This window comes from Euleptes europaea, chromosome 9 (assembly GCF_029931775.1).
Source record: "Euleptes europaea isolate rEulEur1 chromosome 9, rEulEur1.hap1, whole genome shotgun sequence".
Taxonomy (NCBI): Eukaryota; Metazoa; Chordata; class Lepidosauria; order Squamata; family Sphaerodactylidae; genus Euleptes; species Euleptes europaea.
The window spans coordinates 51,062,519-51,088,089 of record NC_079320.1 but is presented as its reverse complement, the minus strand read 5'-3'; the positions used below and the strand labels follow the sequence as shown (position 1 = coordinate 51,088,089).

Below are 25,571 nucleotides of genomic sequence, written 5' to 3'. Positions count from 1 at the left end.
TTGTTTATAAAGGAAGGAAGTTCCATGTGGCGGCTGGAAAGCCTCCTGTCTTCAGAACTCCCTTACTTATACAAGTTTCTTGTTATGAATGAAATTAGCATACAGATTGGAACTCCTTGATTAATTTTATCAAATTGAAACTCAATCTTTTTCTGGATTTTGAAGGTATCGCTAAGGCCAAACGTTATCAAGAATATTTTTGTGTGAGAGACACTGGAGGGGGAAAAAAACCAAAAACTACTAAATGTATGAAGAAGGTAAAACACACAAAACTGAATCTGGAAAAGTATGAAGGACGATGATAAATGAAAATTCATGTATCCCATAGTGACTATATAATATCCGACTCCCTACTGCGAGTAAGGGTGACTGCTGTGTGCAGGAGGGAGGGAGGAAAGAGAGCAGGAGAACATGGGGTGGTCACATTGGTATCCATGGCCTCAACATTTTGGCCAGCTGGCTGGCATTGGGACAGACTGGAGAGGGTAGCCATACAGACCAATGAGGAGACTTCTTCTCTTTAATCTGCACTAGACAATCAAAGCAAGATGGCTGTTAACAAGCAGCCAAGCCAAGTCATCTTGATTTTATGGAAGAGATTAAACCACATGTTTAATTCTTCACTGCAATTAAGTGATTTAAAAGAGCTTGATGGCTGGATTATGCCAAAAACAATTAACTACCTAAAATACAAAGCTAACTAAGCTAGAATAGTTGAATACTGTACAGTTTAGCTCTACTGAACTTGACATTTATAACATCATTAAGAAAGCTATTGAATCTCAAACCAATGGGTTGATTTTACGAACTTTAAATGAAATGGAATATATCTAAATGAAATACTCAGACCTGTTTTGGTGGACATATGGCAAGGGATGGGTCTAAGGATGGGTTTATATCATCTGACCCTTACTCACAGATCCCATAAATGTTAAGACCATCTACATGCTATCCATATATGAACTATATTAATCTTTTCCAGGAATTGTAACTAAGGCATTATTTAGGAAAGTTGACCTAGCCATAAAATCAGATTTCTTCAGGATTAAAGGCACCTATCATTGCTACATCTGGAAACAGAGATAAATACTAAGGATGAAAGGTAAGTATTGTCTGTCACTGGATATAGATCTACTTGCTTGGATCCCTTTTATGTTGTGGGAACACACCTCTTTTAAATGGAAAAAACCTTTAGAAAACCAAAATAGGTTTGAAACATTTACAGAAAATGACTAAATATGAAGCATGCAACTGAGAGGAAAGAAAAAATCTTAAATTAACACATATTTTTATTAAAATAAAACCTACACTACCTGGCAGATAAATGACATACTAGGAATCTGGGACATTTTGAATAGCATTCCCACGACAATCACCCAGTCTGCATATGTATTAAAATTAACATTTATTTATTTGAGTAGGAAATTGAAACTGAAAATGCTATAGTAAAGGCCATTCATCTTCACCAGAATAAAGGAATAAAATTTTAAACTAAAATCTTCCTGGAATAAAATATGTTGAAAATAGCAAAGCATTTATACACATAGCACACCCCAGCTTTGTTTTAATACCTGAAAAGAAGTGGGCCTTGAAACCTTTTTTTGAAACTGTGTTATCGGATTTGAACTCAATTCTCATATTGTTGTATTGTGATGTAATAACTCCAGGCACTTCTGTACCACAAAATTTGCCATGCAGTTTGGAATCAGAAGAAAGGCCACTACGAATCTCTACATAATCGTATTTGCAAACCTGAAAAATTAAAGATCTGGTATTATTCAAATAATAGTCACTATCAATAATTTGGTTTGTCTAAAATCTCATGATTTTTAGTGTGTAATTTATATATTTAATAAGTTAGATGCCTCTCTCACTGCTTTATGGGTTGTTGTTGTTTTTAAAAGATTTCCTTGAATAGTATGTGTGTGAGGGATACCACCAACACCTGTCTTTATTATTTACAGCTTTTGCCAGAACATAGTATACAACTACAATCTTAAAAAGGAGTTAGGTATCAGATCAAAAGTATCTCCATAGCTTAACATAAATACATTAAAATGCTAAAACAGTTGCAATAAACATATTATTCTAAAAATTACCTAAAAGTTAGTTGTGACCAATATTGACACCAACACCTGTGATTTTCTACTCCCCAAATAAATATTACATATTTTTTGTGGTCTTGTGGTCCAGGGATAGTTAATGAAAATGAGAATCACCACAGCCATTTTCATCCTAACAAAAGAGCACACAAGAGACACTTTCTGCTTAGGAACTCAACAGTTCTGCCACTATCAGCCGTGCATCTGTATGTTGTTACTTACTTCATTTCCTTCCAATTCAAAAAACTCAAACTTCATTGAGATTCTGTATTGGGTAGGAGCCACCACCTGCCACACACAGTTTTTGTTTGGAGGGTATTCTTTGGGCCATCCTGGTGTTGTAATTGTCCCATTCAGTTTTGTCAAAAGTCCTCCACAAGCAGCTGAAATATAAGGGGAAGAAATACTATATATCATTCTTTTTTTTACTATCTAGTTCTCAAACCTGTTCACAACGTATTATATTAGCTGCTGGGGGTCACAGGCAGGATGCTGCTGCAGTCGTCTTGTTTGTGGGCTTCCTAGAGGCACCTGGTTGGCCTCTGTGTCAACAGACAGCTGGACTTGATGGGTCTTGGTCTGATCCAGCAGGACTTTTCTTTTGTTCTTAAATATACATTCCTCTAAATATACAAATTAAACTTTCACTTACCCTCTTCCTTATTTCTACTATCTTAGCCTTTACTATGGATCATGTTTTTGCTCTACTACATCCCTCATTAGCATCTTATAACCTCATGTTGATTTGATGTAATGTAATTCTGGTTATATCAAAGTTCCTAAGGTATATCATACATTAAAACTGGATAATATCTGGAATTAGCACATGATACCTTCACAACTCTTCTTATCAGGCCCAAGCTCATACCCTGGATCGCAAGCACATTGGTAGCTGCCCAGTGTATTAACACACCGCTGTTCACATCCACCATTATCAGGTTTGGCACATTCATCTTCCTCTGTAAAGAAACAGAAGAACAGAATTTCATTTTCCCTCCTGACTATGGAACAACACGTTGATATTTCCCTCAACCACTTGGTGTATTTGCTTGCAGATGCTATTCTATGTAATACCCTTGTGTCTGTCCACTGTTATGTGGTGGAGAATCTAATAAATGACAAAATATGAAACACCAATTTAAAGCTCGAACCCTACATTCCAAGGCCATGATTCTTCCCTGCGTCGAAAAAAAATGGAACACTGGGGAACCTTAATAGGACCCAGAAGATCCCAGTTTTCCCTTTTCCCCCTTGATACATGGGCAGTTAGCATGCCAGGCTCTAACGAGAAATGAGAGGCCTATGCAAAGAGACAAACCCCAAAAAGTGTTCAACAAAGTCATTCTATCTTCTTACTTTCAATCATTTTCCCCAGTGTGTTTCACGGATTACAAATGCTTCATAAGATGCAAAATGTTAGTCACTTTTGGCCTACTAGATGAGGTGTTTGTTTCTGTTGACAGGTCTGTCCATCTTCCTTTCTCCTCCTCTTGGTCAAGGAATATCAACCCTGGGCTTGCATTCCTTGATCAGCCAAGCTGATGAAATGGATACTGGGGAATGAGTGTGCACGTTCCGTGTAAGGCACTGGTATAGTAAGACACTGGTATAGTACTTTGTGCACATGTGCCAAGTGAGTAGGAGAGTAAAACAGGGCTCTGTTATGTCCTCTGTGGATTCCTACATGTGCAGGTGTTGTGCCTCCAATGTGGAAGGTCATGCCCTAAGAATTCTGTTGTCAGGATGTAATCATCTATGCTGTGGCAATTTATTGGTTGCATAAAATACTGGAAATCCACAGAAAGGTCACTTAAAGGGCTCTTTATCTCCAGTGAAATTAATTTGTACATTTATCCTGAACTTGTACTCAAACCCAAACTCAAACTCAAGGTCATTAACGCATGGGCAAGATGTCACTGGTTAATCTCTCTCTCATCTCACACTATTTTAATCTGGGATCATAAAAGTAAACACATGTCCATTTCCCATCCCACACTATGAGCACCACAAGATGCTCCCATGCATGTGGGGCAAGGGATAACATGGGATATTCGGGGAATGTTTGTCGCTACCGATGTCATTACATCACAGTCATGCGACTGCATTCTTGGCGTTTTCCTTTTATTATTATTGTTATTTTTTTTGCCAAGAATGATATGCCGGTATACCAGCGTACCTCACTTCCTGACGTTGGTTTTTCCTCCTTTTTTGTGGCCATGTGTGGCAAGTAGCTACCACAAAAATTAGGAGCAAATTATCTCCTGTTTACCCCATTATCATTATTTTAGGCGTGCCATTATCTGAATAAAAAAATATCGACACAAACATTTTCTCAAAAAATTCCCTCTCATGGAAATTGACCAATAGGCAGGGATGGCTTCCCCCAAAATTCCGATTAGGTCTAGAGTCTCCCGCTCATGCAAGGAGACCCCACGAGCCCCCTGAGCACGGGCCCTAGACGACACGCCTAAGATTGAGGAAAGCTTGTGCCACAAACGGAAGAAATGTAAACGCAGTAAGGAAAGCTGCCGTTGGTCAGTCAGGCACTGAGGAAGAGTTTCATGCAGGATAGAGAGGAAAGAGATCAGAGAGCGGGAAATGGCATGAAGCAAGTGTGTGGAGGACTGACTCTACCATGCCAGCACCTATCCCCGCCCCTTTACTCCCCCGCGACACCTTGGTGTGCAATTTTTTTAAACAAAACTATAAATAAATAAAAAAACAACTTTTACTTGAGTATTAACGGTGTGGAGAACAGGGCTCTGAGAAAAACTAAACATCCGCCAAGGGGCTGTCTAGTCCAGTCATTAACCAATTTACTGGTATAACGATATAAAAAAATGGCGGCTACTAATGTTACGCCGCGAGTGTTGATGGGAGGGGCGGTGGGAGTGGGTATGAGTTTTGGGCGGCAAGGACTGTTGGAATAAAAACCTGGAAGCTCACGCATGATGAAACAACCGGATTTATCTCGGTTGTGATCTCTATTTTGCGATAACACAAGTCTTGGAAAACATGAAAGTAAACCGCGCTGGAAGTGGAATTGATCCGCAGAACGGGGCCAGCGTGTGTGTGACCACGAGAAAACTGCTACATTGGGGGGGGGGTGAAGCAGACCAAATCGGACATGCGTTAATGACCCCAGATTAATAGAATCCTCAAATCCCACATTTTTTTCTATGAAAAGAAGCAAGATTCCCAGGAGGAAAACAAAGCAGGTTATAATGGCCACAAACATCCTTCAGGCCAATTCAATTATCGCCTTTACTAGTATAACCTACTTCCACTGATTTCAACAAAATTGGCCTATGAGTCCTACATTTAAAATCTGTGGTCAAATTATGTACCGGACACACTCTGCAAACAGTGCATGAGACACTATTTACCTCCAACTGAGTGAAACACTGGGAGTGGTCTTTGTTTACCTTGTAATTATTGCCTTTGCTAGTTGGACTGGAAAAATTGCCCACACCGTACAGGGCTACATAACCTTACACAAATGCGTAAAGAAACAAAGATAGTGTAAGATCTCCCGTAATTTATGTGAATTAATCATTCACAAGTCCCCACTTGTGAATGATTAATTTGCATAAATTAAATCTCCCCCTCTTTCCTCCTGCCCCAACCCATCAAACCCTCCTCTGTTACCAGCTTGGGGGGGGGGGCAACGACTCACATACGCACCCCACTTCCAGCTTTGTCATGTTGGCAGGGGGGGAATCAATGACTCCTGCCCCCCACCTGCAGCTTTGCGAGCTCGGTAGGGAGAGGGAGTGGTGACTCCTGAACCCTCCTCCAATGATGTGAGCTTGGGGAGCACAGCAACAACTTCTCCCCCTGCCACCTGCATCTTTGCCAGCTGGGGCGAGGGGGTAGCAATGGCTCCCACACACTGCCTCCCCACTCCTCTTCAGTCTTGCTGCCTCAGCAACTGATGGGGGGGGCAGAGAGCAACTGCTCGCTCTCCTGTCCTCCTCCTCCCTGCAAGGTGACAAGTGGTGTGGCGGAGATCCTGGGCTTGGAGTGGCTCCCGGGCTCCGCTGCTGCCACATCTGGAGCAGCTCCAGGGCTCCACCACCATTCTAGCCAGGCCCAGAGTGGGCCCTGGATGCCACTGCCACAGAGGAGATAAGTCTGTTGCCTGCTCAAGTACAGACAATGGTATTGTTTTGGGGGGATTTAGCCCCCCTTTTAGTTTCAGATTTTTCTGCAAAGCTGGGGGTCCCCCAAATTTGCAGAAATATCTTTTTACTGTCAATGTGGTCCTGATCTGCGGATTTAGATATCTGCTGATCGGCATACACTTGATTATTAGATATATATATGATAAACTTTCAGCCCAAAGGATACTGAGGTTCAATCACGCTTTTCATCAACATGTATGGAAGATGAAAGTATCAGAGGTTTCTTATTTAATGAAACAGGAGGCATTTGGAACTGCTACTGCAACACAGTCCCATGAACACAATCTGGGGGAGGTCGCTGCTCCCTGAACCAGACTTCAAATGAGTCAAACCAGTCACACACACACACAAAGCTAAGAAACAGGGTCATCTGTATGTCTTCAGGCTTGCTGGTGATCCACCTTGGCACACTGGAACATTTGAAGTGACATTATATGAAGACAGACCATTGCACATCTAACTCATTATTGCACATTCTGACTAGCAGCTCTCTGGGATCTGGAGCATGCACCATGAGCTCAGGAGTAGGCCTCAGGTCCATGCACCTTCTCACTGCTCATTTCCTGCTCCCAGCACCAAACATAGAAGTTTCTATTTAAACTGGTGAATCCAGTGGTTATGCAATCACAGGCGGTTCTTTAACCACAGATGTCGCTGTAACCATTGTCCCTAGAGGGATCAATATTTACTGAAGAGGAATAAGTATGTGGCCTGAAAGGAACTGAAGGAGTTGGGATCAGTTTGGAAATCCCATTCCCCCGTCCATTGTTTCCCTCTGCAGGGTTCTACAGGGTTCTACAAGCTCTCAGTGGCTTAAGCAGGCCAATCCTTGTGCCCTCCCCCACAACAGACTTTTAGTTGCTCAATATTCCATGCTCCTGGAACACAATCAGTACTCATCAGGTCAATGGGTGTGTCTTTGGATTAAATAATGATGTCATATTTTTCTGCAAATCCGAGGAGTCCTCTGAGGATGTAGTGACCCTGCACTGCCTGGTTATGAAGGTTTTTCTGATGGGCACAGAGCCCAAGCACAAATAATTGCACGATCTTCAGGTTTGAGTGATTAACTGCAGATAGAGTGATGGAGAGATGGAAAAGAATCACACAAGCCTGAGGACCAATCCACTGTGCATAAAAGTGAACTGTGTAGGAGGGCAGAAGTAACCTCTGAACAGCTCCCAGGATCAGCCAATCTTTTATTTTCTTCATTTTGTTTCTGAAACTGCATTGCCACTTCTCACTTTCCAAAATGGTTACCTTTAAAAAAGTTAGCAGCAAACCCTGCTTTGTTGACTGTTCCATCAGAAACAAACTTCATCCACAGGGTATTGGAGGTAGATCTTATGTCTTCTGGTTTATCATAGCCACAAAAGTGGCCAACCAAAGGACTGCTTTCACTGGTTCCATCTCGGACTTCTAAGTAATCATAGGCACAGTTGTCATGTCTCTCAATCTGCAGGTATGCACAGAAAGGAGCATTTGTCCAAGTTTGTAACAAGCCCCCTTTTCTGCTGATAAATTTAACACAAAACATAATACATTTTCCAGTTGAAAACAGTCACGTCTTATTGCAAAATACATAAATGAATGAATGTTTGTGGTCAACCCTTTTGTCAAGTCCTATGAAGAGGTTTTCCCCAATGCAAAACCAAATAAAGCCTTACAGAAGACTGTTTTAACAAATGAGGCTAATTTGGTGAACTGAAATTACGATTAAACATACTGAGTCAGGAACACAGTCTGGTCAAATCAATAAATTACACTAAAAAGACGCATGGCTAAGAAAGTAAGAGAAAAAAACATGGGGTGGAGATCCAAGAAAATGGTAAATGAAGGGAAGAGTGAAGATTGATTTTCAATCTACATACAGCAAGGGTGCCTTGCCTAATATGACTTTTGATGGTAATATTAGCTTTGAACATTGGCCAATTGGCAGTAGAGTGCGTAGAGGTGAAAGGTAGTATAGCTTTTTAACCTGAGAGACATATGAAGCTGCTGTACTGGCTCTGACCATTGGTTCACCTAGCCCAGCTCCATGCTTACAGACAGAGGTCTTATCCAACCCTTCTGTCTGCAATCCTTGCACCAAAGATGTGGTGAGATCTGAACTCATACACACAAAGAGAGAAGTCTGCCCTCTGCCACTGAGCTCAATGAGGAAGTGACAGCTTCCAGACTATTGCCATGAACCTGGCTGCCAATGCTTTGATCCTTTGAGATTTCCACTCTTCTGAGAGCCCACTGATGGCAATAGCTGCTACTGTACAAGCACTTAAAGGATAAAGGAACAAGCTTATGCAATAAAAATGCAGAATGTTATTCTAAATTGAAAGAAATGCAAATATCATGACCTGCTGTGAACTTCAAATCTCTGCATAAAGTATTAATGACTAGCTTTATTAAATTACATCTGAACATACTACATTTATTTGTTTTTTTTCTTAATAAACATATTCTTCCATGCCTGGGGGCCTTCAAAATTATGCAAAAATAAATATTTTCCTACTCAACTGTGGTTTATGAAAGGCTAAAACTAGAGTTACAGACACCCCCCCCCCAGTGGTTTATTGCATGCAGCAGCAAATACTGCCCAGACAGGAGTATACTGTGATGTGTAAAAATTAAGATTCACAGTTATTAGAAAATGTGTAACAACTTGGCTACTAAAAAAGCATAGTGAAAAATCCTTGATTTTTCTTTCAATCATCTTTAAATAACAGTAACAAATAATATTTTTTTTAAAAAGGAAACAAATAGATTTAGAAAAGAAATAACAGCCCTTCTATTTAATAGATTCCTAAGGCAGCCTTGTGGAACAGGATTAGGCATTTGTTAAAAGAAACTATTGTCAGTTTTTAAAACATTCCAATTCAACTAGCACAGATAACGTAAAACCCTTTTAATCTTCTTGAAATTTATGCAATGGGAAAAGTCTCCATGAAAGGAAATATTAACTGTAGGGGTGGTGTTATATAGAGAATGCTTTGTTTCTCCATTGGCTTAATGAGGATTCCCTTAAATGTCACTGTCATTTATCCACTAGATGGTTTGCTGAGATCAGTTAAAAGGCTTTACCTCAAATGCCTGAAAGGTTAATCCGACATTGTAGTTCTCTGACACTGTTATTTTCCACACACATTCCTTCATTGGTCTGTAGTCATCAGGATAATTAGGAGACTGGATCTGGCCTTCGTTTTTGTGTATTTCACCTCCACAGATTGCTGATGAGGAATGTATAGAAATCAACTGAAATGTCTACTTAAAATTTATGCCGGTCAGTTATGCCGGGAGAAAAGATGGACAACATCACAACATGTCGAACAGTCCCAATACAATTTGGCTACTTCGTCTACTGACTTTTTTTTTAACTCAAAGCAGTTTCTCGTTTTAAACCATTTAAGAGTAGAGACTGCAAAGCCAGTCTGCAATTAGATGCTCGGCAAGTGTACACTGCAAACTGGATTGCGGCCACAGGACATGACCCTGGTAGCTTCCATCTTTCGATCCAGAGCTGCTAATGCAGGGGCTTCCCTTTGTCTTCCATGAGAGGTAACCGCTTGGCATGCACAATGGGAAATGCCTGTGCTTTGCATAGAACATTTCCTTCTCGTAGAAAAGGAAGCCCTTCGCATGCAGAACTTGGGATTCTGCCCTGGTTTGTATGCTTATGAAGAGCTGACAAATGTCATTACTACTATTCAAAACTCACCCAGCCTTTTTGGATATTCAAAGACAGAGAGGATGTTAAAATAAATAAGAGATGTACTAGAGATCAAACAATCGTGTCACTAACTAAGAGAAACGTATAGCTCTTCAAGGTTAGAACCTGATGGAGATCTAAACCTAATTATTGAGCTGATACAGCAACAGTTAAGCACTATTAAGCTTTACTTAATTCAAATAAGGAAGTTGAGCAGGTGCTTAAATATTTCTTATATCTTTCTGCCTAGGGGAAGAAAAACTGTTGGAGCATAGTTCAATGTATGAAGAAATGGCCAGGGTGGAAAGTGTTATTACTAACTTCTCTATCCCATCACTTCTCCACTCACAGCTTTCAGAGTATTTGAAAGATACCAGGGAAGGGGATGGAATACACAGAATTGTGTGTTAGGTCTACTTCTGCCTCAGTTAACCATCCATTAAGAGACATAGTTAACTTATAAATAAACTATAAGGTAATACACTTCCAAACGGAGAAAAGTTTAGTCTCTTTGAGTAGCACAATGACTCACCTTCATAAATGGCTGCAAAACCTTTTCCCACCCAGTTACTGCTGCTACGGAACTCTATCCACATTCGGCTGTCACTAGATGTAAGGACATCTGGGAGCTTGTCACCGCAGAATCTACCTACAAAAAAAAAAGTCAGTAAATGGATTTTAGGGTCTCTCACAAGGAGGAAACCCTGCATCTAAGGGTCAAACTACATACAACAGAGACAATCCCATATGTTTAAAAGTGGTCTTCCTTAAACACATTTAGAGTGACAGGTAAGGGTACCATTTCAAGCAAAACAAAAACCCTGCAATCACTCCTCTATGGTTTTAGTACGAGAGCTCAGCTGGAGGAGATGGACAATTGAAGGGGGGGGGGGGCTAAGAACAGGAGGTGAAGGGGCCAGAGCTCACCTTTGAATTGTACTCACAAAAGGCCGTCCCAATTTATGTGTGTAAGTACATGGGTGTGACATTCTCCTGTGAAGTTTGGGCCACTCTTGTGCTTATGGTTAGCCTCTTTTATGCTTATATACGGTTAAGCCCAAAGAATATAATTATATGATAGACACATGACCAATACTTTTGACATTTCTTCTCATTTTTGACATTTCTCATTGGAAAACTAAAAAGACAAATTTATTTATTTATTTATTTATTATATTTATAGCCCGCCCTCATTCCCAGCAAGCCAGGCTCAGAGAGGGTTATAACAATGCATAATAAAACATCAGTTAAAACATACTTTAAAACTTCATTAAAACTCTATACTCCATATAAATTATTAACTAAGATGGCATTCGGTACTCATAGCTGGTGGCTACTAGAAAAACCCGGCCAGGCAGTGAGCCCCACATTAGCAAGATGGGTGGGGGAGGATGGGGAGGCCGCAACCATAACAATGAATGGTAACCGGCGGTTACCCTCAGTTATAAGCCTGGCGGAACAGTTCTGTTTTACAGGCCATGCAGAACTCATTTTGGTCCCGCAGGGCCCTGATGTAACAGGGAGACTGTTCCACCAGGCTGGGGCGAAAACGCTCTGGCCCTCATAGATGACAGCCACACACTCCTCAGGCTGGGGACCACCAATAAGTTATTATTCATAGAGCATAAAGCTCTCTGGGGGGGGGGCAACAAATGTCATACGTATACTTGTAAACAATATAATTTGACAAAGCAATGTCATTCACATCAATGTCAAACTCTTTCCATGACACTAGTTCAGGCAAGCGGCAGATGTTAGAAAATCCTAATATTTAGAATCTAAATCACAAGAGCCAACACTTCTTTGTCTATCTACATCTCCCAGTCCCAGCAATGTTTCTATCATATGTTAAATATTTTTAAAATGTATCCTGTAGTCTGTATCAGCTTTCACTCCATTTCCACGTCTTATTTTCCCTAGGAAGATAACAGAAAATCCTAATTTCATAGGATACACAGATGACATCTACTGTGGATCAGGGAATGCCTAAATAATCTATAGCACAAAAGACAGGGATGATTGTGGGAGAGGATGTCAGGCCCCAAGAGAGTGACAGAATTTTGAAAACATATGAAGATTTTGAACAATTCAGCAAAATAAATTTGAATGTTTGATACATTTTTAAGCCATAAATTAAGATAGTAAATAGATGGGAAGCCACAAGAATGAACACATAGACATGTTATATCTACAAACTAAATATCTTCTGGATAGGTGTCCAGCTTTATATAAATCTACCCCTGTCTACTCTAAAATTCTCACCAAAAATTGCAACCCCCCCCCCAAAAAAAACACTTTTTATAGTTGCCAGAAGTGTGATCTCAAAATACTACACAAATACTTTCATGTCTGCTGATTTCAGAAGTTATGGTACCTCACTGTGTATTCTTAAAATTGATTGTTCTCCATGATATAATGGTAAATGGCTGTGCTTCTGCTGTGGTCTTTTCACTTCACTATTTTTTTGCTCACTTCACACTTTACAGAATTACTGGATGCACCAGAGACCATTGTATGTAGCCATGATATATTCTTTAATGTGGGAGATATGTGCCCTTTTCTCCCGGCATGCTCACTGGTGTATATAACTCACAGTGACTCTCATGGTGTATATAACTCACAGAGACTTATATACACCATGAGAGTTACTCATGGTCACTCATGGTTTCCCACAATGTGTACAGTAGAGACAAAAGTACCTGTATCCCTCGTGCAGATAATGCTATGCTCAGTTATTGCATTCAGACATACTAAATTTCATTTTCGTATGATTTCCAAATGCTAGCCACCCCACAAACTCTGCTTAGTAGGAAGCCACAAAGCATGATTCTTCATGAGACTTGCATCCTAGTTAGCCAATCCTGTTCAGTAACTCTGCCAAGTCCTTTTGCCCAAATGCAAGAATCTTCATTTAATCCCGGATTGTTCAGTATCATTGTCTCCAGGGCACAGACTTGCCTTTCCTTTCCTGCTGCAGTTGGTTGTCCTGGGCAGCAGACAAACCAGGATTTCCAAGCAAACCCTGGTTAGTTTTAGTTGTAAACTATGATTTAAACTAACGGTGGTTGTGACATCTGAATGCATCCTAAGGGCGGGATCCCAACTAAACTTTCTACCTGTGGAATGGAAGTTTTCGGTCTCGCTTCTCGCACTGCAGCCCCCTGATTTCCATCAAATGCTGCTCCTGAGGAATGACATGAGGGAGTGTGCAGTACAAAGGGGAGCCCGATCGAACAGAGAGTCTGCCCGTGTGGAAAGGCAAAGACAGAAACACTCATTTTTTTATTCAGGTGTGATTTATATTCTTCTATAAGAGCTCTTATTACTCCATTGATTGCACACTTTCCTGTTTGTTCTCATGACTACCATTTAATATATCTGCTGTCTGGTAAAGATAAGGCTGTTACTCTATCCGTAGTTTATAAACGTTATAAGCAAGTTACGCCTAAATGCTTATTTGCATACAGGCACTCTTTTTTCACTGGAACTGGAGTAGAAAGGGAAACTGGTGGAAGTGTAGTCAGGATCCAACCCTAAGTGTGTGCCTGACTAAAAAGATAACCCCAGATCATTTGACTCTCCTATTACTTCTTTTTTTTCCAAACAGATACTGCATTCTGATACTTTAGATAGGGTTCATACCAAGCAGAGATGATTTTCTCCAGTAGCCATCTCTTACTTCGATGTAGTCATACCAGCAGAGACTGCTTTTATAGAGGTCCATTGTAGTGAAGTTTAAGACAATCTGGAGGGCAAAGAAGATAAGCATGTCATACAATTAATTTCATTTATACTCTAAGCCGGGGGGAAATTCACCACGCTGACTCAAGAGTGGGCACTACTAGAATTCTTATCTGAATATCCTCCCTTCCTGTGCTTTTTAAGGAAGGGAACACAGATGACACAAAGATAAAGCTGTGTATGTAGAAGGTAAATGGCTTATCTGCCTAAAGCCTAAATTCTCAAACTGTGAAAAGAGCTGATCCTGATGAAGTGGGAAGGTACCTTTCTTTCCTGGGTGGACTAGATACATCTTGGCAAAGGCCACTCAATGAATTATGTTAATGTAAAGTTAACTTAATTCCCCATCATCACACCTGGTTTTAGAAAGAAGAAACTGACGCAGAACTATTGCTTTGCTTTAAGATCAGTTAGTTATCATTTATTGGGGGGAGCTGGAAGACACTGATATGCCCTCTTCTACTTCTAGTGTTAGATTAGTGACCAAAGCTATATACCGGACTGCATGCCTACGTGCATGAGAATGTCAAGTTGCTGATTGAGGAACGAATTATTTATTCTGGGTAAAGGAGGCTGACAAGATATATATTTATTTAATAAATCTCTATCCTGCAGCTCCTAATCCACATGGATTAAAGTTAGAATGAACTGAAAACATCCCATAAATACTTCCAAAAGGATGTTTAGAGCTACCATGTAATTGCAGTAAGTAGGATCAGCAGAAAAATGTGTAGCTCTGTAGAAGATTGTGCACATGGCAAAATTGTGCAGGTGTAAGATACTCGACATCTGCTATGTGGACAGGTAGCTTGGGGGTCTCACAATCAGCAACACTGTTGCTGCCTGACTGTGGGACATGGCAAATGTTAGAAGCAATGAAAGAAATCCTTGGAGGTGACTGAAATGAAACAGGAAGATGAGGTGCTGCAATCGTCATACAATTTTAAGTCATTATTTTATCAGTTGCTTGGCCCAAAGCCTGAAACCCCCCACAGCCAAGAGGGAATTGTCAAAGAACTGCTTGACAAACATCTGCATTTGTTAACACAGAGAACAATTCTGAGCAGCTCTTGCCCCAAAGCGGCTGGCCACAGAGTAACTATGGCACCATTAGTTTTCTCCCTGTGAGGTTTGTTCATGTGGCAGGCTTCTGGCTTGGCAGAAGGGCACGGTGGCCTGGGTTGTCAGGCCCCAGGATCCTGGACAAGCACCCCGGCAGGGGAGATGGGGCGGCCACATTTGCAGTGGCCCCTTTTCCCTCTGAACCTTGATTTGAGTCCTGGTTGCCTTGGGCACTGTTCATCCAGGCGCCCACCCTTGGCCACCACTTTGATGGTCCCGCAACCGCGTCCCCACTTTGAGAGTCACCTGCATGCAGAAGGACAGAAGTCATCAAGTGATGGGGTTTTAGGAAGGGTGGGGGTGGCATGGAGAATGCCCCCGCAGTGGGACCCCTCCCACTCATTGTACAACACCTTGATGCTGTGGCCACCTACTCCCCCTCGCGATATCAGTGCCTGCATGACGGTCTCAGCTCCAGGCAGACCCTCCGTCACTGCCCACTCATAATGGTCACTTTGGGCCATGAGAGGCCAAAAGAATTGTTCCGGTGCTTCAGGGTACAAACCAGGTGGCTTGTCCCAGGGCAGAGACCCACTCTGCTTCCATGTACCAGAAGGCATGCCAATATGCAGTGGCAGAGCTGGTCCTGGTCGTTGCTATTGCTATGCTTGCATGCTCCACCACTAACCTAGACAGCAGCACCTTCTCAGCCTCTCTCCAATTAGGCTGGTGGTGATCATCACTGCTTCCAGATGTTGCCGCAGCCATGCCACCCACACACAGGGGAATGGGGAGGCAGGGTGAGGCACTGTGGGAAGCCAAAGAAACCCTGGTCTCACTCCGCCTCCCCCCTTTTCCACAATGGACACCAGGCATCAAGAGGAGGCCACGCAGTCAGGGGAGCTATCTGCAGGGACAGGGGGGAGATTAAGGTGGGGTGCGGCATGAGGCAGCTGTGTCACAGAGCCTCAAACCCATTTGACCATGTTGAACTAAGCACTCTCTCTCCGCAGGCCCTGGCCAACCTTCCCTGGCATGGTGCTCCCTCCTGCGACACATCCACCTGCCGCCAGTGCTCTGTTTGGGTGGCAGTGCAACAGTGAAGAAGGCGCTGTGCTCATCGATGCAAGACGTCTAACTATCATACAGCATCTGCCTGCATCACTTACGCATCACTTACGCTGCCATCCAAGTTCTGTGCAAGGGGCTCAGGCCAGCTCATCTGAGCCAAGCTCCTTTCCCTCGCACCCTTCCTGTCCCACAGAAGGTCCTGCTCTCCCCTCAGGTTCATTCTAATACTTTTCTATTTACAATTAGATATACAAATACATCAATTTTTTTTAAAAAAAATTCTTCACAGGGTCGGTTGGCTCTCTAAAAGCCCATTTGCCCCCCCCCCAGGATTACACTGAAAGTAATGCTTTTGCTTCAACTTCATAGCACTTCATGAAAGATTAAAAATGCACCTTAAAGGTTATAAGATAAAGCAGGGAAAATATTATTTTTGCCCCCAAACTATAAAATATTATTTTATAAATATATAATTTTATAAACTATAAAATATTATAATTTTATAAACTATAAAATATTATTTTTGCCCCCAAACACTACAGCTATGGGTTCTACTTTTTTCATTATGTCTATTGATGGTGGAGGAGAAAGAATGGCTAATCTTCGTATTTCTGGCTTTAAGTTCTTGTCTGCAAGATAGGGACAACAATGCTTCTTTTAAGGTTGTTGAGTATTAGTAACCAGTAGGTAAAACATTCTGAATACCCAAGAATCAACATATAAATACTAAGCATTATCACCATCATCATCTGATACTTCATTAGAAAGGTAAGTTCATTTGTGGCATTCTTCATGGATGAGGATGAAGCCAATGGTAATGAGGCAGGATCTTGTGAGGCTCTGGATATGACCTCTGAGTAGGCATGTAGGTAGGCTGTTGGACTTAAGAGAAAATATCAAGTGGAGGATGCTATGGTCCCCAAAATGCCTTCTCCTGTTCCTTATCTCTTTAAGATGCAGAGGGCACAGCTAGTTAAGTGAGGTATAATTTCACATTCTGAAGAATTCTAGTAAGGAGATTTTTTTTCCCGCAAGAAACTCACGATGAAGGCTAAGCTATGGTGACTCATGATTTCGTACAGAGTCCTTGAGCCCAGAGGACATATTGTAATGATATTCTGTGTTCCAAAGCGAGCTGCACATTTTCATAGCACTACACACGGTACCACTGCATCATACCTTAGCCGGGCATCACTGACAAAGCCTGGGTAAATGCAGACTTTCTCTTCCTACGAACACCTTGCATTTGTGCAAAAAAAGAGGTGAGAAATTCATTTCAGTTTCTTAAGGAAGATGAGCAGTGCAATCCAAAGGGCCACCTGCGCTGGCGCGGTCAGTCAGCAATGTTAACTGTGGTGCCACTAGTCTGCTCTCTGAAGGGTTTGCTTAGTTAGTGGCCAGCAGGAAAAAGAGTTTGCACCTGGTTTTTCACTCCCACAACCACGTCAGCGTCCTCAGCAACTGCAACTGCACTGTAGCAACCCATTCAAGTGTTGCGTTGTGATGGCTGGGCCATGGCAGGCAAGGCAGGCGGGACTAATCAGGGGCTGGCAGGTCTGGGAGGCCAGGCCAATGCTTTTCACAGGGGCAGAAAGGGACATGGCCGGGGAAGTTGGCTCTATGCCTGCAGTGCATCCCCTCACCTCTTAAAAGAACAGAGTCCTATCACAAGTCCCTGGGCAGTTGACGGAGTTGGCAAGGGCCCAAGCAATCTCCCTCCTGCAGAGAACCCAAGCAGGCTCTCAGCCCACATGTTGCAAAGGGTGTCCTCACCTAAGAAGGGGCAAAGGGAGATGACAAGGAGAGTGCACCCAGCCAGGGAGCTCCGCTGCTCACCTGTGGGGCTCCTCCTGCCAGCCCAGCCACACTCCTGAGGGCACCCCTTGGCCACTCCTACCAGCATCAGAGCAGGAGAGGGGCCCATTGGGGTGGGCTTAGATGTGGGGACATGCCCACAGATCCCCCAGTAGCCTCCTCAATGGAGCACAAGTGTTCTGGGACTGGAATGACCATTCTTCCACTTTGGGTGTTGCCATTCCAGACTCAGAGCAATCTATCTGAGCCCAGAGACCATTCTAATACGTTCTGCACTCAATGTAACTTGTGTTCAGTAATATATTTCAATGGAGCCTATGCAAGGCAATTGGCATTCCACCATCTCTCACTGTTCCCAATGGGCAATCTTGTCAGGCACCCCTGGCTGTCCCTGATGTACTTTGTGACATCCAGCAACCCCTGCCAGGTACCTGGCAGCTGCTCCCAGAGATGCTGCCAAACCCTCCATGCCCTAGAAGCATCCTTCCCCAATGGTAGGTCTCCAGCCACCCCTGCTCAGTTGCCACCCCAGGGCCCCAGCAAGGGCTCCAAGACCCCTGCTAGAGCAGCCAGGACTTGAGTCAGCTGCCTGCCTCCCCTACCAGTGGCCTCCCCACCCCCTCCAAAGACATCAAGTCTGCCCACTGCATTGCCTCCCCCCAACCGTTGACTTCAGGGACCCCACAATCCTCTGCCCCCTCAGTGATACTTCCCCCGATGTCTTCCCCTGGGATAGAGTCCCCCCCTCCTCCTAGTGCTGGCATACATTTATTTACTTCATTCCTTTACTGTATGCATATCCTGCCTTTTTCCCCAATGGGGACCCAAAGTGGCTTACATCATTTTCCTCTCCTCCATTTGATCTTCACTGAGGCCGAGTCTCTGTGTCGAGCCCAAGGCCACCCAGCTAGTTTCATGTCATGAGTGGGGATTTGAATCTGAGGCTCCCAGAGCCTAGTCCGATACTCTAACCACCACACAGTGGTTCATTCACCCAGACCATCCACTGGCCCATCCCCCCTTCACACTGCAGCCAACGAGGTGAGCGGGGGGTGGGGGGGACCTGGCATGGCGCTCCCTCCTGCGACACATCCACCTACTGCCAGCACTCTGTTCTGGTGGCAGCGCGACAGCAAAGAATGTGCTGTGCTCATCGATGCAAGGCAGGCATCAGCACCCTCCATCTATATATAGTTGTTCTAATTACTAGTGATACGGATTCCATGGGATCTTTATTCACCTGTACATAATAATTATGGTTGCTAAGTTGAGATAATGCCTCTTCTATGTAGTCTTTTTTTGTTCATCAGACAATTGCCCCGCCCTTATCGGCATTCTTGATCATGATCTCTTTATCGTTTTTTAAGCTTTCTAAGGCTGCCTGTTCCTCTTTAGTAAGGTTATAATGTTTTGGAATTTTTTGTTGTTCAAGTTTGTTAAAGTCTCTCATACCTAAAGATTCAAAAGAAGTTATGAGATGATTGGATGTATTGGACCAGCGGCACCTGCACAACCATCCCCAGCCACCCAAGTGCTATCCCTCTTGGACATGTCATTGGGCAATCCTCAAGGAGAGTCACAGATAGGGTGTGGAGGGAGTGGGGCAGGGAGGGATGTGGAGCTCCTGTCATGCAGTTGCAACCAAACAGACAGAGACACGGTTGTGGCACAAGCTAGATTTTATTGACCTGCAAATCATGGTGAGGTCTGATGACTCAGGTTGCCACCTCCAGGGGGCCATGGGGATATGGACTGAGCCTTCCCTAGTACGACATGCATCTCAGTGGGGTAGAGTCACAGGTGGAACTTGGATGGGCTGGCTGAGTGCAATGCTTCACTCCAGGAGGCGGGCTGCGACAGTAGACTGGGCAGTGTGGGGGCAACGGCACCAGCCACAGCCAGAGGTCTCCCTGTGGACTCACCTGCAGGAAAGCAAAACAGAGGCATGTGCAGTGTCAACAAGCAGCCATGTCTGTACAGCCCACCAGGGCCTCCACTCTGTGGCCCACGGGGCAGAACTCCACTGCAAATTCCTCTCCCCGCCCCCAAGGCACAGGCTGGCACCATATTCACCTGTCCTGCATTGAAGTGCTCAGTGACTGCTAAAGATCCATCCACCACAGCAGCAGCTGTACAGGGCTCTGCCCCTGCAAGAGAATGAGTTCAAGGGTTGAATGGCAAACTACTCCACTTAGAATGGAGGGGGGCTCCACCACACCACCCTCCACAAAGTGCCTGGCCGGGGGGTGCCCCCCAAAGGAATGAGCTTACAGCCCAGTGTGGAGCTGAAACCTTGGGCCCCCTCCCCCGGAAGCTCTCCCACAGCACTCCCCATGTGCCGATCCCCCCCCCATGCATGAGGGGCCACGGTGCTGGGAGGCTAGGACTCCTGCTGCCCCTGCTTGACTGCAATGCTGCTGGGTTCAGGTGTGGGAGGCAGCGCCACTAAGGCGGCTCCAGGCCATGAGCAAGGGGAACAGGGAAGCAGGTTTGGGAAATAGGCCCCTACTTACCTGTCATTGCATGGCCGCCCCTTTGGGTCCTGCCTCCGGAGATGGGGTACCTGTTTGGGTTCTGAAATGGGAATGGCTAACCACATAATATGATCTTTGCTGTTCCCGTTGGATGTTGGTACAAAGTGCCTTTTCTGTGCTTTCTTGTCACCAAAGTGCCTCAGTGTTCGTTCTAAGTCTGCACATCAGGGAACTCTGAGACATAGTCCTGTGCCGTGAGCCCTAATTAGTGAGCTGTGCAGTGTCCTAGCTGGGGTTTTTGTAGGGCTGGGGGGGGCGCAATTGCAGGCTAGGGAGGGGGCTTGGCAGCCACAGGGGAGGGAGATGATTCATCATGGCTGTAGTCGACATCCTGAGCTACTTTGGCTCTTGTGGGTATGACTGTGGCAGTGGAGGGGGGACTTTATTTTTTAGAACAATTGGCACATGTAGACTATGCTGTAATTTTTGTTGGTGTAACTTTGTGCCTCTGACAGGGGCATTCCAGCCTGAAAGGGCTTAGAGAGCTAACTCCAGCCATGCTCCCAGAGCTGCCCATAACCATGTCGGCGGAGAAAACTATGCCTCAATAGCATTGATGGACAGCCACATTGGGATTGTGCTGGCGCTCCAGAGTGGCAGAGCAGTGGCGTGGGCCTGCACCAGCGTAACTGGCCCTTACACAGAAGATACACCAGCATAAAGGTAAGTCATCTCCCTGAACACATTCACCTCTCCTCTTAGGATTGCATCCTCACTGTCTAAGGAAAAAATAATACCCTACGGTATAGTGGCAGTAAGAAAACCCCCAATTTTTCAGAAGAGCATGGCCAAATCAGAAAAAAAATGCAGTAATTTTTTAAAAAAGTTTTATTTGAAGGGTTTATTTTGAATCAGAATCACAGGGTGTGGGGGTGGAGGAGGCTTTTAATGTTTAGCTCAACAATGCAAACAGTTGTTCCCCAGAACTATTTCAGGTCAGGAAAACCGTGCAGGAGGGAAGGCTTAAAGGCCACCCCCAATGCACAATGGTACCAATTGGAATGAGACCCTTACACATTTTAAAACTGAGTTTAAAATATCACTGAGAATTCCAAACAATGAACTTGCAACGCAGATCATGTTTGGCTCAGAGAAAATTCTCAAAAACAAAGACTTAGATGGTACACTTCTCCTTAGAAGTTTAGTGTGAGGTGCTGACAGAGAACGCAGGAACCTCCTTCACCTGATACCTGGAAACAATAAGGGACACTTTTTAAAACTCCACTGTTCTAGAGAAGGAATAAAAATATCCACACAAAGCCACTCCATCCACTCCCCAGCAAAGTGTGAGGCAAGAGTGCTGACAGCCCACAGAAGGGAGCCAGTGGGTATTGATGTGCCCATGCAAGAAGACACATGGTATGAGGGATGGACCAGCCGAAGGCTTATTTAAAGCACCATCACATCAGCCTTTGCCTATTTCACCTACCTCCCAGAGCACCTGCCCTTCCTACTGATGTTTCAGAATGGGCACAAGCTGGTCAATTTCTGGAGCTGAGCAGGAATATTTTGCCGTTCCACCCCAATTGCCATTCAAGCCAGGTATTTGGGGTGTGTGGGGTTGCCTGCATCACTCTGAAGACCACAGTGGTAGACTTTCCCTGACCCTACTGGGTCAGTTACCTTAGGCATCAATTTCATCTGGTGGCGATTTCAGTGTAGGTAAAGTGGGTTAAGTTCTCAAAGTAAAGTGTAGGTGAGCACATTGAGTAGGGTTGCCAGCTCCAGGTTGGGAAATACCTGAAGACTTTGGGGGCAGAGCCTGAGGAGGGTGGGGTTTGGGGAGGGGAGGGACTTCAATGCCGTAGAGTCCAATTGCCAAAACGGCCATTTTCTGACCGCTATCAGCTGTAACAGCAGGAGATCTCCAGCTAGTACCTGGAGGTTGGCAACCCTAACACTGAGGCATTAGTCCAAAGACAACGGGGCAGGTTCTCAGACCAGAACTTGAGGCCTATGGTGTTTTCATGGAACTTGGGCAGGAACCCCTGGAGGGTGGGTACCATTATCCTTGACCCAGAAACCTTGCAGATGGGGAGGAAGGAAATGGTACACCTCCTTTGAGCATCAGTAAATGCTTGGCAAGGAACTGTGTGGGTAGTGTATGACTTCTCAGAGTTCAGAGCTAGGGAGGGCCTCACCCAGAATAAAGGGCTGTACAGTCAGAGGAGGCCTGACTCTTCTGCATCCCATCAGTAGCCTGAACTGTGATTGCCTTTGGAGCTGCAGATCCTTATCTTGCTAGGAAATAAAGTGGTCTCTTGATTATCACAGCTGATGTCTGGGAGAAGGAGTAATTTTCTTTGCCCCATTCTCACAACCTCGTATACTCTCTCTTTTCCAGTTAAACAGGAATGCCATTTCAGATTTTACTTGGGGGAGAAGGTGAGATTCCGAAAGATACAACGGCCAACTGCAAAAAAGCAGTGTTGCTATTATTTAAAAAGAACACTTCATACTATAGCAGCATTATCAATACACAACAGAGTAAATCATGTAAAGATTTGGATGAATATAAAAATACTTGGTCAAAGGCCGTCGCATATTGGGATAAACTGGCAAAAACGGATTTCAAAGGTATATTTAACGAATTATAGTTTAATGTGATTTTTTAATCATGGAATAGACTAATAGGCTGTTTTTGTGTACTGTCATAACACCTCGCCGGAAGTCCAATGGTGAAGGGCACTGTGGTGGGTGGTAGAGTATGGCGCACTATGGGCCTTTGATTTTTAAAAGAATAGATAGTAAATATTAATGTACTAGTTGTGGTCGTAATAGTGCGCTGTAAATATTTCTCTGTATTATTTGTTTGTTTTTTCTCATTATTATTGTTATGTATATCTTTTTTTCTATCCCTTTTCCTTTTTTTCCTTTTTTTTCTATTTTTGTATCTTTTATTAAAAATCAACAAAAATCTAAAAAATAAAAAAAAATACACAACAGAGTCAGACTTCTCTCTCTCTCTCTCTTTGGAGCAAAGGGATTTGTGCCTTTGGTGTGTGCTCATAGAGTCTGAAATAGAAGAGGGGAGGGACACCCCATCCCCCGCTGTCTTTAAATGGCACCTCTGCAGAGGAAGAAACTGTTCATTTGTTGACTGAGGCCTTTCTGTAGAAATGACAATCTGGAATTTTCATGCAGTTAGTCATCATTGACAGAACAGATTGTATCCATTAATAACATATATTTTTAGACTGTGACACCAGAACTGCTTAAATAGCATTTGGCTCTGGAGCACTGATTTCACTTTACCTCAGAATTAATATACTACAAATTCATTTTTATACTATGTACTGATACACAGTGCCAATACATGAGTGATATATAGACATGACTATAACTGTATTTCTATGCCTGCTCAGTAAGAAATAAGTCCTCCTCCCGCACAGTGGGACTTCCTTCCAAGTAAACATGTGTAGGATTGCCCCACACAGTGGCAAAGAAATGAGTTCACACTGGTGTCTAGTGTAAAAACAATTTCCTGCATCCCACACAGCCATCTGCACAGAGGGCAATGTTTGAAATCCCCTATGGGATCAGAGTCATAGATAAAACACATTTTAATAATAATAATAATAAATGTTAAGTTAGTAGTTGGTGGGTATATTTCTTAGCATGGTCCTAGCAAGTAGAAAGAGGATACAATCCTTCTTCCTGGGAGTAGGCAAGCTGAGGGGAGGCCAAAACAGACCTGGAAAAGCCATTCCCATTCCAATCCCAGGGACTGTCATTCCAGCCTGGGATTGTCATTCCAGACATTGGAGACTGAGAGTACAGTCCTACACCGGTTTACTCAGAAATAAGTCCCGTTTTATTCAATGAGTCCTACTCCTAGGAAAGAGGAATGCATCTCATTCTACTTTCAGGCACTGTGTTTGACCTTGCTTTTTGTGATCAGTTCCTTGTTTTATTTACACCTTTGCAATGGAGGAAGCAGACAATTGTCTTCAGCTGCAAGTGCTGTTGGTCAGCTGCAAGTCAGCTGACCACCTTCAATTATGGTAAATTCACCTGGTGAACTCACTTGTGGGGAAAAAAATACTGCAGCATCCCTAATTATATCGACCCAAGATTTTAACAGGAATGTTTATGCAAAAAAACCCAACCACCACCTAGAATCCAAGAGCCTATGATTGTTTCAAGGCCCTGCAAATGAACTATGTTCCTCAACTCATGCTGCATTGAACAAGAGCAAAATATCAAAGCACCTTAATGAAAAATGTTATTTAAGACAATCAACATGTAAAGAAAAACCCTGCAACAATCATTCAATGCTATATCTGTTCTTTTTTAAGATATCCAAATATATAACACTCTTTTTGAGGCTGTGTCCTTTGTCTTGTGATTCTTTCCCATCACTAGCTATAAATGAATTTGGAACGCCAGACCAATCTTAGTAAACCGACCATCACCTGATCTCTTATTTTTAGTGACTGTTTCTCACCAATAGGTGATGATCAAATTCTTTCAATGCTGTTTGCATTCATGTAATGAAAAGCAGCCAACACTTCACCTGAAGACTTAGGGCTTAGCTTCAAGTTACAGTCCTTGGGTGGTGTCTGCGGTCATTTATGCATAGGGACTTTCACTCACATTCACCCCCCATCTGTCTCGGTTGTTCCTTGGAGTTATGCATGAGTTTTCCGTCCATTAGAGATGACCTCACTGTCAGCCCTCACAAATCCCAGGACTTTCCATCCCTCCATTAACCTGATTTTTCCATCTCCCCTAAGCTCAGCCTGCTTGAAATCCCCATGCATAAGGCAAAGTGCGGGACACAGAAGCTTGGTTTCTCTCATAGCAAGCAGTACAGCCAATTACAAAGCAGCGTGTCAAGGGGCGGGGATTCAAATGCTTCCTGCTTCCTCTGAGTTCTTTCTGAGCAGAAGAAAGGCTTTTAAAAACGAGGCTTGGTTTTCTCCCCACACACACACACTTCCTTTCAAATAGCTCTGTTTTTTGTTTTTGTTCTTAAAATGCTTTTTTATGCAGCAACTGGGTTTCAGCAGGGCTTAATGTGCATCTCTGACAATGGGGGTTTGCAATTAGCAGAGCTTGCCGCCCACGCCCAAAGCTCCCAGCCCCGACAAACAGCTGAGCTGCGGGGAGCAAGGGTGGGGCAGGGGCGAAGAAGATGGAACAGAAGACATCCACAGTAAGACCCGTTTTGGGCTTTTCTCTATACTTTTCCCCCCGTGTGTGTGGGTGGGGGAAGCAGAGTCTGTGTGTGTGGGGGGAGGGAGCAGTTTCTGTGGGTGGGGGGGAAGACAAAGGGGCTTTCGCCCATTCTGCCTGGGGGGGGGTGCCCCCTTGAATCTCTCTCTCCCTGGTTTGAGGGGGGGGCTTCAGTTGTGTG

General features: G+C 43.7%; 1 protein-coding gene across 1 annotated transcript in view; it reads right to left on the bottom strand.

The window, feature by feature from the left end:
* Window positions 1-25,571, bottom strand: part of TLL1 (tolloid like 1) — a 154,803-nt gene that overhangs the window by 10,696 nt on the left and 118,536 nt on the right. Inside the window, exons 10-16 of the mRNA XM_056855332.1 lie at window positions 13,632-13,734; window positions 10,522-10,638; window positions 9,365-9,510; window positions 7,547-7,742; window positions 2,936-3,061; window positions 2,325-2,485; window positions 1,572-1,752 (exon numbers count right to left, since the gene is read on the bottom strand). Coding sequence (XP_056711310.1) covers window positions 1,572-1,752; window positions 2,325-2,485; window positions 2,936-3,061; window positions 7,547-7,742; window positions 9,365-9,510; window positions 10,522-10,638; window positions 13,632-13,734 — 1,030 coding nt within the window. The remainder of the gene's footprint in view (window positions 1-1,571; window positions 1,753-2,324; window positions 2,486-2,935; window positions 3,062-7,546; window positions 7,743-9,364; window positions 9,511-10,521; window positions 10,639-13,631; window positions 13,735-25,571) is intronic.